General features: G+C 48.8%; 1 protein-coding gene across 1 annotated transcript; it reads left to right on the top strand.

Annotated features, from left to right (window-relative positions):
* The first annotated feature begins 11,172 nt into the window (after positions 1-11,172).
* LOC144094732 (uncharacterized) lies at positions 11,173-14,230 on the top strand. The gene is made up of 3 exons (XM_077628641.1): positions 11,173-11,648; positions 11,734-11,893; positions 13,369-14,230. The coding sequence occupies exons 1-3, from the start codon at positions 11,409-11,411 to the stop codon at positions 13,539-13,541; spliced, it is 573 nt and encodes a 190-aa protein (XP_077484767.1). The 5' UTR covers positions 11,173-11,408; the 3' UTR covers positions 13,542-14,230.
* Positions 14,231-14,265: the final 35 nt, after the last annotated feature.

Raw genomic sequence — 14,265 nt, 5'->3', positions numbered from 1 at the left:
CATGAGATTCAGTTGCACGCAGAGGCAAAATAAACTCACAGTCAACATTAACATGTACCGTCACAAGACAACGTCTCAGAAATTCAACGTCTAAAGAAAGACCTCCACTTTGTGAGGGCGGTGTTCTTGTGGCACACCCGCATGCTTTGCAAGGTTAGGTTATGCAGAAATAAAAGGCGCTGCAGCAGTCTAGCTTTTAGCGGTCTTTCACGTCTCTCATTTTATGTTCTCCCTTCTCTCTCTATCTGGTAAAGAGGCAGCAAACCAGAGTCCCCTTCTAAATAGGCTTCGTGTTATGCGAAGAGCCCTCACCGGAGCAGACACCTGACGCCGGCCGGCGTCCTTCAGAAAAAGCCTGACTGGCTGGCGTGCAGTTACGTTATCAGTGACGTCACCAGAGCAGAAAAATCGCATTGCTCGAGGAAAGTTACGTCACCAGACTGGTGAAATCCCATTGGCTGGAGGGACGTGCTACCACCAGACCAGGTTCTGTCTTTGTGAAGTCTCCACTTGCCGCGGTGGTTGGAAGGTGAACCATGCATTTCTTGGGATTTCCGGCCGAAAAAAAAATGGTTCAGGTGGTTTTCGTATTTCAAATTTCTCGCTTCGCGAGGGAGACCACCGCCCTTTCTGCCTGCCCCTTAAATAGTCCCTGGCATTATCCGTAGGTTTATTTATGTCAAAAAACTTCCATGCTTCCTTACATTGAAGAAACATAGGCCGCGAGGATTAGCGGCGCTATCTGGGAGCTGTCCCTAATTCCTGATCGCAAGAAGACTTTCCAGACAGCATCGGCAGATACAGAGAGAACTCACGGGACGTCATCTTTCCTGCACTGCTCCCGCACAAAGTCAGGTTCTACGCCCTACCATCGCGAGCGGGTCGCGGGCAGGAACAGCGCGTGAGAGAGCTCCTCCCGCGATCATCCCATGAAGCGCTGTTCAATTCAAGACGCGCGAAGCGAGCGCGGTGGGGCGCAACCATCGACGCCCGCACGCACAGGCGTATACCTCGGACGCGTGCTCACGCAAACTGACCGCGCGCAGCCACGCGCCGAGCTTCACTTATCGCATTTCTTTCTTTTTTTTTCGCTTTTGCCTATAGTTGATGTTATTAACACTTCAGTTGCTTCCCCAGCCGTTCGCGAGCCACGGACACCCGCAGTCCGCAACCGCACGTTTCTCGAAACAAGCAAGCACGCACGCGAAGTTTCGGCATCTGGAAGAATTCTCGTATCAGTTTCACGGCCCAAAGGGTTTTTAGCGCGCGCTTTCCGGGCCGGTCTGCCGGACCCCACTCCGCCCACACACACTCGAGAATGCCAGCGAGCTAGCCGGTTGCATCCCGCGCTGCTCGAAGTATGCGTAAGGAGTGAGGCGTGTAAGGAACTGCGTTTGGCGGCCGTTCCGTGGGCGGTCACGCCAGCGGCGCCGATCTGCAGTTGTGCACACGCCCTCACTCTCTTCACTCTCCCATTCCTTCCCTCGGTCTTTTTTTTTTTACGTTGTTCGGTTTCTGCGCGAAGCGAGCGACGTTGTCTGCAGCTCGGCGAGAGGCGCCTCCGTGTTTCTAATCAGGGTAGGCGATAATTAATGACGGCAAAACGGGCAAATTGCGTGGCGCGCGCTCAGCGGAGTATGTGCACTATGATGACTGCCCCTCCACGTGTGGGAACCGACGCGTACTCACTTCGGGGCGGCAGCTGACCGACACTCGGCCGAATCAACAACGAGCGCGCCGACCGCCCGTTGCGCGCGTTTGCGGACTGTGCGTGCACGGCGCCATCAGGGGGCGCGCGGAGCGGTGGATCTCGAGGCGGTGCAAACTCTCCAGGCCGTGTGTGTGACTCTTCGGGGTAATTCGCGTGCCGCCGAATGAGCCCGCGGTAGGGATACTGTGGGCCGAATATGTTCGCGCGAAGTGGAGACTCGGAAACGTGCCAGTCGATCATTTACGAGCCGTCCGGTGCCTAACGTGGCAGGAATAGCTTGTAACGCTGGGTTCTCGGAGACTTTACAAACTAGTTTTTTTTAGAGAAGCGAACGCGAATAGAGAGAAAAGTATGAACTCGCCGTGCTCGCAAGTAGACCTTTGGTTTTCTTTTCCGTTCTAGCGTAATGTATTCAGCCCTTGTGTACGCGTCTATTGTATCACTTTCGGGTTTGGTTCCTCAAACGACTGTGGCTGCAAGTCGAACCCGTTATTCTATTATTTTTTCTTCGCGTGACTGGACAAAATACATCAACGATCCAAGAGCACATCCTACAAACAAAAATGGAGAACGGCCAGCAGAAACTCCCAAAATGGAAATCAATGAACCCCACCCTCGCAAACAAGAATAAACCAGCGCACTCAGACGGCCTGATGTAAAAAGCAGATATAGATTTTAAATAAAATGTTTCCGAAAAAAAGATTCAATAGACACCTCCCAGTTCTTGCTCACTTAGTTGGTCTAAACTTCGGAGACAAAATTACACAGGAAAGGTTGTTTAAAAAGGAGTTACGGTTTTAGTTTTCTGGGCCTCCTTCATTTTTAAGGTGAAAATTAAACCATGACAAGCGTGTGTCAAGTGTCCGACGCCACTGCGCTTCCCAACCAGGTGGTCATGTGGTTACCACGCGTAGAACCGCGTATAGGGGAGATAAGCAAGCAGCAACTAGACGAAAACAAGACGAAGATAACTCCCTGATCGTTGCATATTCGTAATATATCATTACTCTTGATTTACCCCTCAATGGCGCCGCTCATCAGTTAAAGCTCATTACAATACACAGCATCAAGTACAGTGCTGAGCCTCCGACAGGCACAGCGGTAGTTTGCTGACGCCGTCGGGGGTTCGAAGTCGGGTTGGTGGACGGACAAATGCTACAAAGCAGTCATTGCGGTCCCGCCATTACCTGCAGTGTATCGTCTTCGCTTCTCACATATCTGACAGTATCTAGGCTTCGTATAACAGCGTACTGTTCACCAAATTCCGCACAAGCGAACAGCTTTTGGAATATGAGGTGCCACGGCTTATGCTGGTCAGGGTTACCTTCAGCCTTTGTCAAAAGTTCGATGCCCACCGCGACCGCGCTCCGTGCGGGCGGTGGGCACCGAACTTTTGACAAAGGCTGACCAATAATGAGATAAGCTTTTGTCCTACAGCGTACACTCTAAGCAGAAATGAGTAAAAAGCGAGTAAGCTGTCCTCCAGAGAACTCCCTAACATAGAAGGGAGTGCACTAGAAGACAGATTACTCCCTTTTGAAGTGATAGCTGCATTACGGTAGCATTTCGAGCCTTCACCGTGGCGGCGCCGCCGCGCCGTCACGTGGTTGGTCACGTGGTGCGGAGCAGCTGCCGGCGCCGTGGTTGATCACGTGGTTCGTCAGCTGCTGCTGCCGGCGGCGCGGCGCGCCGGTCAAACCGAGCTACCACAGCTGTGCGCATGCGCCGTGTCAAGTGGGACGAAGATGAAGGAGCGCCCAGCGAAAGGGAGCGGCGAAAGACCGACTTTGCAATTCAACTGAGCAAGTTCCACTCGGCCAGCTGTAGCTATCGCGTCACTTCAGATTTAACCAGAGCTAAACCACCATCAATTTTTAAAAACTCTATATAAGCGTATTCGTGTTTAGATTAATGCATAGCCTAGCTGATAATGATAATGACGGTAACGATGGTGATTATTAACTGCAGCTCAAAACTTTAAGCCAATCTCGACGCCACCGGAAGACAATAACCACTAGTGAGTGACACGGCCTGGATTGGTAGGAAAAAGGGTGAGTGAGCACTCAAAATTGGCAGTTCTCAAAACTCTGAGCGAAGGCGCTCGCGGTCTACCCTATACAGGTAGCATCATCTGTCGATCTGCACTCCACTGCACACCAACTAGCGCAGAAAGGCTGACACGCAACAGCAAAAAAGAAGTTGCTTTTCGAAAGACGGCGCAACGAGGACGCCCGAGCGTCTCAGCGGTAAACCCAGAAAGCGGTGCGCGGCTCCGCTGAATTTGATAAGCGGCACGCGCGCTCGCCGATGAATTTCAATCAGGCGGCGAGCTATCAACTGCGCAAACAACGACTGCATTTCGAGAGCGAGACGCAGCGATTCGTCTTGCTTCACCCGGGAAAATGCACTCTCTCCCTCCTTCTTTCCTTCCCCGCGATCTCTCGTGCAGGCGCAGGTAATTGCGAAGCCGGCCTCACAACCGAATCCGAGTTCCATTTATGAACTCCTTTATCGGGCGGGATTCGCTGCATGCGGGAGCGAAAGACCGGCTCCCGGCGCGCGGGCACTTACCGCGTGCGTCTGTCCCGCGGGACGGGCGATTAAGAAAGTTAAACAAATTTGGTAAAGATTAATGGATTCGACGAGGCCTGGGAGAGAGTGTGTGTGCGCGCGCGCTATTTGGAGGAAAATTCTCCCTTTCCGAATACACAAGCTGGGATGGAAAGGAGGCTCTCGGAAACAAGCTATGCAAAGCGGACCATTTTATTCGCGACTCAAGCTTGTCTTCTCTGAATGCGCCTTCTAATTTCCCCCGTTTTATTTTTCCGCCGAAAGCCTCCCGATTTTTTTGTTTACCGAAGGCGAATGTTTGCTTTCCTTATTTAGGCTACACTGCAAGCAATTACGACGAACGCGATAGTGAAAGCGCATCTGCTTTTCAATATGCGATCGAGGATGAGGAGTGCGAACTTAATCAAACAGCACGGCTAACTCGTACGGAAAAAGGCAGTTCGGAGTATCATCAGAGAAACGGGCCCTGGGAATCGTAAAGCCCGGTTGACAGTGGAGGGGGAGGGTACAGATAGGGAGAAAGCAATGATGCAAAGAGTGGCAAAATGTTCAGTCTTAACTATATATAGACTTCGGCTTGTATGTTCAGTGCTTGGGCAGAGAAAGGTGTAGCTGGTGCAGAACTCTGCACAGGAGCTGACAGTTAGGCGTTTCGCACGAATGCACAGCTCTGCCTCGCCACAACCTCTCCTATTTGGGACTGCTATATCCGACCGAGTACAGTGTGCAGAAACCACGCACTGCAGCAACAATGCCCGGGATCGCGTGTCGCGTAAGATGAGGCTAATGGGCAGACAGACCTGACTCTATGGATGGATGAATATACTTCATTGATATCCCCTTTGAATCGAGACGACAGCAAACACGACCTTGTCTAGTAATTTAAGGGGCGGTTTTATTTAATTCGTCCTTTTTATAAAACCTTAGCCCTGTTATGATCCTTGTCATTCTAAGCTTTTCCTTCCCATAGTCTAAGCTGTGTTATTTTAATTTTTGTGACTGTTCGTACCTTTGTTTCTCATTTTGCTTTTACGCCACCATTGCTCTAGTCTTACCTTGCTCGTCTCTACTATAGATGTGTTAATTTTGCTTTCACTATCCCTGAAACCGTGAGCTAGCGAAAAGCCGACCATGCCACCCGCGATGTCTGGATGTATACCGTTACAGTATATCAGCAAATGTTTAAAGTTTTCTTCGCTGCTTTCTACCTTCCAAGCGCAAAACTAAGCGGAGTATTTGAAAACAAGCTTCGTGCCTGACAGACGCATTAAAAAGTCTCGTAGTATATAGCTTACGTACTCGAATAAGGAGAGGGCCGAAACCTCCAGTTCGCTGACCATGAGTTTCGACCAGATGGCTTGTGATCGTCTGTGCGACAAGCCGCCTTGTCCAAACGTCTGTCAGGGGACGATATCTACAACAACTTTTTCTTCCTATCGATGTTCGCGTTTGTGATTCAGAAGTCACCTCTCTTCTGTTCTAACATGTCATGCATCAGTCTTCAAAGTTGTCAGTTGGTTTCGTTGCTTATTTTAATACTTGTTAGAATCATTGCGTAAGAGGGGTAGTTTGTGGGGGAATATAATGTCACCATAAACACCACTACTTGACTGCATAAAAGTGTGAACACCCAGAAATGGGGGCACAAGTATATCTGCCAAGCTCAGGTGACCTCAGTCGTTGCGCACTGGTCGATGTGACAGAACGGCCCTTAACATAGAAGTGGCATACAAACAACGGCGTTGAGACCAGCAAACTATAGTTATTGTTCACTGGCGGAGAGTTGAGCTCGTTTGTCATGCAAAATTCGAGAAACAAGAGTTTCGACAGCACGTGGAATAAAAGGGGAAAAAAGCGGTGAGAGGGACTGAAGCTTCCTACCGTTCAGTGAAGTCTTGTTCAAGGTACCTAAAATACCCTACAAACAAAGCCTGTAAGTGGTATGCGCGGACACAGATATATCGTATTTGTAAGCTACCGAGAAACGGCTATACGGAGAAACGGCGTCAACGGTCTAGAATCTCCAAGCACCCAAATCGGCAGCGATTATCTGCGATATTCCGCGATAGTGACACCGTCACATGCTTTTAAACCATAGCAGTTACGCATATGGAACAAGGAAGCACCGAGTAAAAATGGAGATAGAAATATTTTATGTGACTTGAACAAAAATATTGTGTCTTGTGCACGTGCATAGGAATGGGTTGCGGTCGTTTTATTAGAAACCATACGGAATAGGCAAACACCCAGGTACGTTATTTAGACTCCAACAGTCGTCTGTGACCTAGTGATGAAATAAACACCTGTTGGCTAAGTAAATAAGTGCGTTACCAATTCATTGAGTGCTAAGCAGAAAAAAAAAGTTCATAGAGCGCAAAGGAACAAAACATTTATAGACGATATTGTTGTCAGGAATGGTCGTAAGCATGAAATCGATATTCCTGTGTATGCATTGCAGAAAGGCGTAGCGCATCCTGGGACGGTCAATAAATGGCGGTAACTGCACGCGTCGGCACTGGGCAAGACCTATTTGGCTGCTGATTGTAAACATCCGCCTTTGTCCGCTTCTGTTTTTCAAGCAAGCTATAGGCAGTGCGCGTGGCCTTCCTGGCTACTTTCGCGGTTTGAGGAGCCTCCGTGATCGGCCAGTTTTCTTAGGTCGACTGCGTGCTTACTTTCCTTTAGCGCTTTTAGTGTTTTGCGTGCCATTGCGTTGAGCCGCTTCTCCCTTTTTTGTGCTGGGCAGTGAGTTCAGCTATCGTCCCTGCTTTTGCTGTTTGATAGGGTAAACCGTTCGCCCATCCTTTTCGGCCCTAAAGACGTGCTTGGCTGTCTTCAAAGGCAGCTCTGCGTAGCCGCGCAAGAAGGTGAGAAGGAAGCCACGGCAGCCTTCTCACCTTTTTGCGCGGCGTTTCTACTTCTTGACTCACCGACCCTCTGCACAGCCGCGGCGGCAGTGCTACTGGCGCCGAACGTTCCGAAGAAGATGAATCGGGACACGTACGCAGCGCGAGAGGGTACCCTTCGAATATATTGCCTGGAGCCTGCATGGGCGGTGGCAGAATGGTTTCGGACACCGGAAAAATAAGCTGCTGTGTTTACGCCACCGCTGATTCGAATCCCACCAGGGGCGGCAGCATGGCGAAGATCTTTTTCTACTGGACGCCATTCGGACGGAGAAATTCAGGAATGTTCGGCTTTATGCTCGGCTTCAGGTTAGTCATCATGTTCGTCTCCTCGTTCGGTCTCAGGTTCACCGCAGTTTCCGGATAATATTTGCCGAGAATGGTATCTAAAAGTATTTCATGGTTTAAAAAAATATAGCTCCCCATACCGCGACCGTACTTCAAGGCAGTCATATCCTGGCGCAACATCTATGTCAGGCACAATTCCGTGCAGTAATCTGTGTCTTCATTGCTGAAGGGGGCTAAGCGACAAGTTGCATGCACATTTTACCCAAAAACCCTTCTTGGAAACAGCATACTTTGCAGAAAAGAAGTATACAACCTTCTCAAACTTTCACACCGTGGCTTGAATTCCGTCACACCGCGATCTTCTTCCTTGAAATTAAGAGATTAAATAAAGATTATCACCTCCAGGTTTCTCCAAGGCGATTTTTCCTGTGAACGTGTATTGAAAATAAACAATTACGATTGCTTTATTGGAACTTTGTGCGGAGCAGCTAATTTACGCCGGAGTGAAAAAGGCCTATAAATGCGACAGGACTGTGGTTAAGAAAGAATAAACCATTATGACGCGCAAGAAAGAGTGTGAAAAACAAAATAAAAAATTATTGGCCCTAAGCATGACCTGCAATATCAGCCCAAAATGCTGTGTCAGCGCTAGGGGGTTTCACTTGGTACAGGAAACGCGCACACCGGAACCCCGGAACATATCTTGGGGACTCGTGCAAGCGTATAATGAGCTTCAGACTCCGGTGCGAACCTCACTTACTTCCCCCATTCGTTTACAGCAAAAGCGAAAAAAAAAGATGTTACGAGAAACAAAGCGTCTCAATCGCGTGCTCAAAAATTGAAAAATGTTTCTGTAGGTGGGCCCATCACCCAAAACGCTAAAATTGAATCCAACTCATAGCAGTGCGGAGAAAAACATCGCGTGCGTGTACAATGAGAATGTTTACAGTTACCCCATCAAATTAAGCGTCGTTAGGGTTCCAATTTTTTTTTTCTACGTGGGCCAGCATATACTACAACACGCACATTCACAGAGTAGCAAAAAAAAAAGGGGGGGGGGGAGTATTTTTTAAGGCATTCGTCCTCGGTATTTTGGCGGTCGTATACGAAATGAAGTAGGGAGAAAAAAAAACAGAAAAAACTCAGCCCCAATCGTTCTACCCGGCGGTCGACGAGGAGGACATGCAATCGCCAGCGAGTTTATTCGGCGTTTTAAGGAAATGTGCGTCTGCTTTAAAAACCAAATATCTGCTCGAGTTTTCTTCCTCTCTGCTTGCTTCGGTTGTCCTTCTCTCCCCTCCCTTTTTCTCTTTCTCGTTTTGCAGAAATTATTGGGTCGTACGGCCGCCAACATTTTTGGCGGCAAAAAAAAAAAAAAGTAGGGAGGAGAGATGCGCTGTTTTTCCCGTTTTTTCTCTCAAATTCTTCCGAACCCGCTTTTTTAAATTCCTCTTCCCGTTTAATTGAAAGCGTGACAAAGCATTTCCCCGCTGTTGCTGTTTGTTGTGTTCGTTTTTTTTTTCTTGTCTCCGTAGCTATGTCTTTCCTGCGCCGAGTGTTGCAGAAAACGAAAGCGGCAGCCGCACGCGGTGGCTTGCGTTTCGTACATGAGCGCCTCCGAGCACGTGCCGCTTTGCGATTCGTGGGCGCTTAATATAAGGAACAAAAATAGCACATACACAGAGCGCGAGATATATATCTAAGCAAAAGGGATCAGTTGAAAAAGGAGGAGGGAGAAGTGGGAACGTGGTCAGACAGGGTGAGCTCTTGTCTTCACCCCCCTCCCTCTCAAGCCTGGAACGACATATCAATTATGCATGCGTACAGGACACGCTGCGCAGCATGTAATTGGATGTAAAACAACTCTCCGACATAAATTTGCATCGGTCCAGAATATATACAGCCACGCGCACCGGTCTAGCGACTGTCGCGAAGAGCGAGCTTTGAACGAACGGATTGCTGCAGCCGCTGCTGCTGCTATGTCTCCACTTGTTTCATTGTTTTGTTCGTTTTATTTTTTCATATCTTTGCTCTCGATGGACGGGTGTACCTGCGTTTTTCCGTGGAATTCGTTGCCGCGCAAAACGGCGTTGTCGTCAACGGTGAGAACGACGCTGACAACGACGGAAGCGTTACTGGTGAACTGTCCTTCTCGCGACATTATAGCAAGGGCGCGGTCGTGTTATGCGCATTCCTCGCGCGACGTGCGGGGGCGAAGGACATCTTCGTGTGTTTCCGCGTCCTCTTCCTGGCCCGGCTGCTGCAGCAGGTGCAACCACCTGCTTCTGAATTGTATCTGCAGCGCTGAGTTTGCTTCCGTCGTCGCGCGGTGGCGGTGCTTAGAACAAAGCCTTCCGCTCGTATAGGCATAGTTATTCGCTGTCATTGAAGAGACCGTACTGGCTGTTTCATCGCAGACTTTTGGAAATATGTAAAAAATAGTATTTTTTTAGTTAGTTCGTGTTAGGTGTTCTTTTTCCGCTAGCAACTTCTACCAGAAATATTCCACTTAAAAAGATTATTGCCCGCTTTGGCTTACTCTACAACATACAAACGTGAGTGCATCGTAAGGAAACCTTACTTCACAGAAAAGGCATACACGCACCCTTTGTGCGGAGTGTACAACCACAAACGAAAACTCGCTTTGATGCACATTTGGACGCGGTAGCATTTAGGCGCGGCATTTTCCGCTCTATCCAGCCAAACTTCGCTGAGAAGCTATCTTCAAAAGCGGGTTCTAACGGGGAGAGGGCGAAAGTAGCAGGAGAGGAGGGAGAGAGGATCCAGAAAAGGGGAAAGGCCGGTAATTGTCTAACTCAGTGTCGACAGCACAGCTTCCTTGTGAATGAAGGAATGAAGGGGCGAAAACGTGCCAAGAAAGGAGGAAAGAAGAATGCCGTCGTTAGCGCAAGAAAGGAAAATGACAACGATTACTACGTGCTACGAGACATCGCGCTGTTGCCAGCACAACACAGGCAATGACAGCTGCGATCTCTTCTCTCAGCGATAGCCGCCGCGGTGGCTGAGTGGTTACGGCGCTCAGCTGCTGGTCCGAAAGACGCGGGTTCGATCCCGGCTGCGGCGGTCGAATTTCGATGGAGGCGAAATTCTAGAGGCCCGTGTACTGTGCGATGTCAGTGCACGTTAAAGAACCCCAGATGGTCGAAATTATCCGTACCCCTCCATCGCGGCGTCCTTCATGGCCTGAGTCGTTTTGGGACGTTAAACCCCCATTAACCATCTTCTCTCAGCGACGTCTGAGAACAGGTACCTTCGTATTAGGCAGAGTTCATCCTTTGCCACATAGACAGACGGAAAAACTATTTCGCAAGTGAGTTTTAGACCCTCTTGTGTCCCTGGGCCACTGCGCGGTCCCGCACTGCATCAAGTAGGTCATGCTGGAACATGACGTCGGCAGCCCGAGTCACCGCAGCAAGCTGCGATGTCGGGTCTGCAGACGTGAGCAGGACCTCCCAGTCCCCCCCAGCTCGAGATGGCGTGCTGTCCCCGCGGGTGAGGGTCAGCAGGGCAGCCTAAAAGGATATGGGAGAGTGTGGCATGGGGGTCACCGCATAGGGAGCATGCGGGGGACGTGTCACAATAGTCGAATAACAGCTGAGGGGATGACAGAGAGCGGGTCTGGAGGCGTCTTAAGAGGATCTGTTGGGAGTGCGTAAGAAGCCCTGTCTACATGAACCCGATAGAGTCGAGTAGAGTTAGCTTGTCGGGTAAAAAACCAGTTGCCGGGTTCATGTAGACGCTGTCGGGTCGAGTAAAATAAGCGGCAGAGCGAGTCGAGTTAACTCGCCTGCAGGGGGTAGGTTAACTCGCCTGACCCGCCTTTCCAAAAACCATGTATACGCAGTCGGGTCAGGGAGTCGGGTAACGGGGAACTCTGGGAAAGATTTCGGTCATGTGACCAGTCGACCAAAATGGCAGCCACCGTCGGTCCCCGCGCTGTTTCCACCCGAGCTTCTTGGACCGACCGGGAAGTAGAATGTTTTTTAGCGCTGATCAGTGAGAAAAAAGTGAGCGAGGCGCTGGACAGCAGACGGCAGCGCAATCAAGATGTTTTCAAAGACCTGCAGGCCGAAATGGCCAATCTCGGCTACCACTGGACGTGGCAGCAGTTGCGGAACTGCTGGAAGAATTTGAAGAAGCGATTCACGGCCGTGAGTATAAACATTCCCTCAGCCGAATTTCGACACCCATACGGAATGATACGACGTTGCAGCACAATTCTGTCTTGTGTGACAGGAACGGTTGGAGCAAGAGAGAAGTGGAGCTGCACCGTCGGCTTGGAAGTGGTATGACCACATGAGCGCGCTTCTCAGCCACAGGCCGATGGTGCAGGCTCGCGAGTACGGCGTGGACTCGCAAGATGTCCCACCAGACTACGGCGACAACTCGCAGCTAGGCAAGTATACACCCAAATGTGTTTTCACGCTCGTTTACTTTTATGTGATGTAGCATGTCAGCAGCGCCGAAGTCGGCGACTCGGTGCTGCGTTGTTATGGTGAGCGCTGATTTGAATGCCGCAACGTAGAGCGGTTAACGCAGTTTCAATCAGCTTTCGCATTTCTAATAGCGTGATCATTTACAACCCCCTGGAAAGCGGCAGCGCTAAGGAACAAGGACGAAAGAGAGACACGAGAACACACGACAAGCGCTGATCTCGTCTCTCTTTCGAACTAGTTGCTTCGCGCTGTCGCTGTCCATGATGATTCACCAACTAGCCCGCAACAAGATATTAGTCCTACATTAAATGCTATGTAAACAAAAAAAAATCGATTCCAGAAAACGTATAATCGTAAGGACAAATGCGGCACTGCTGATAACGAGTGCACACAGGTACTCTTGAGCGAGACACACAAAAATTCTTTTTTCCAGTAAAGAGCCTCAATAAGCTGACAACTGAATTTGTTCCTTGACAAATCCACTGGGCATGCAGCGGGGCTGACTTAATTTTTTTTATCATGCAATCATGTAACTGTGCAGATGTATTTGACAAATAACCAAGGTGCCCTGCACATGTCCCTAACATGAAATGCTCTTTGCTCCTAGTGCACGTTTTCATTGACTGCAGTACGCACCAACAGCTTTGAAAATGCAGTGGCTTAAAATTTGTGTGCCTCAGCACAGTTCCCCTTAAAAGCGAACTCTTAAGAGCACATTTTCTTTGGCATAGATTATTATTGTGCTTTCATGAGACATGGTTAATCTCATCCAAATTTCACTGCACTGACATAGTACACGGGCCTCTAGCATTTCGCCTCCATTGAAATGCATTTGCCGCGGCAGGAATCAAACCCACGTCTTTGGGCTCAGCAGCCCAGCACCATGAGCACTGAGCCACCACGGTGGCGTTATATACTGATGAGGTATAGACAGTGTTGAAAGGCTGATATCGCCAAAAGGAAAGTTCAACACTTCTTGCTAGTGTTTGCCTGCGGGGCTGAAACTTGGAAGCTAACAAATAAACTAAAAAATAATGAAGGGCTGTACAATGAGTGAAGGAAAAAACAATAAGTGTAATGTAAAAAGGACACAAGAACATTGTGTATGAGAGAACATGAATTAATGCTATCTCAGTTCATTAAGAGCAGGAAATAGACATGGGTGAAACATGCAATATATAGCATGGTGTCTTTGAGTGACTGTCAAGGCAAGGCACAAGTAGTTAAAGTTAGTAGAGAGTCTGTTGCAGTAACGAAGCAAGGAAGTTTGCTGGTAACAGGGTAGGCATGCTAGTTGCAAAGAAGAGGTGATTGGAGATAGAGGGCCTATGTTGTGCAGTGGGATGGGATGGCATCTTACAATCTTTGGACTGCAAGATGTGCAATTTCAGCGCTTTTGGCTATAGGAGCAGTGATTTTTTTTTCTGTTTTGCAGATATCAGCGATGCTGACACCAGGACCGAGGAGGACGACGCTGATATCCTTCAGGAACAAAGTGAACGTAAGCTTGGGCAATTTTTAAGCACTAGATGGCATTTAATAGCTCGGCTGCAGAACAAAATTGGTTCCCTGGGCCCATGTTCACACTTCGATTTCTCGTGGTATTGATCCTTTGAGGTGCTCAACAATTGGCTGAGGCAGCGGAAGCGGATGTGCTGCTCAGCTGCACTGCAAAGTGTCGTCGGACCAGCCTTGAAAATAGTGAGGTATACGTGATTATATTTCCAGACATTGTTTGAGTGGGATGGTGTGGATTCCATTGGCGCAGAGTTTTGTTTCCAAGGTTACTGCATTTTGTTTTTTATATAAACAGTTTACTGTGGCACCGTTCAGGCTTTTTACCCGCAGATGCAGACGATGCAAGTGCTGCAACTGCTTCCGCTGCTTCAACCAATCAAAGAATGCTTGCGAGTCTCTCGAGAGGTCAGAATTAGAATATTTGCCCTGCTTTATGCTTCCTGCATACTTCCTGCGTACCATTTTGATTCAGTAGTTTTGCATCTCTATGTGTAGCTGAAGATAGAAAAAGACAGCCTCATTTCTTTTCTTGTTTATCCAATAATTGTTCAAATATAACAAGAAATGACATCTTGAGTTTTTCGAGATGAAGACAAAAACATATTTGCTTCAATTTTTTAACAGAACCAACATGCACCGAATCTTGAATCTATAGCTACTAGCCATGTAGCCAATACGAAAGCAAATTTTACTCTGCCTGTCATTTTTCTGCTGAGCTTCCCTTTTGATCTGTTCTGCATCTCTCCTCCGTTAAGTACTTTCTACTACGGTCCACCTCACACAGCTACGCCATGATGTTGTGTCCCGGTGATGC

The sequence above is a fragment of the Amblyomma americanum genome, chromosome 6 (assembly GCF_052857255.1).
Source record: "Amblyomma americanum isolate KBUSLIRL-KWMA chromosome 6, ASM5285725v1, whole genome shotgun sequence".
Lineage (NCBI taxonomy): Eukaryota > Metazoa > Arthropoda > Arachnida > Ixodida > Ixodidae > Amblyomma > Amblyomma americanum.
The sequence above is the reverse complement of the archived record's forward strand: the minus strand, read 5'-3'. Positions and strand labels throughout refer to the sequence as shown.

Coding starts and splice junctions, on each gene's coding strand:
- LOC144094732 (XM_077628641.1), top strand. CDS start 11,409: ATGGCAGCCACCGTCGGTCCCCGCGCTGTTTCCACCCGAGCTTCTTGG. Junction 11,649..11,733: donor TGAAGAAGCGATTCACGGCC/GTGAGTATAAAC, acceptor CTTGTGTGACAG/GAACGGTTGGAGCAAGAGAG. Junction 11,894..13,368: donor CGGCGACAACTCGCAGCTAG/GCAAGTATACAC, acceptor TCTGTTTTGCAG/ATATCAGCGATGCTGACACC.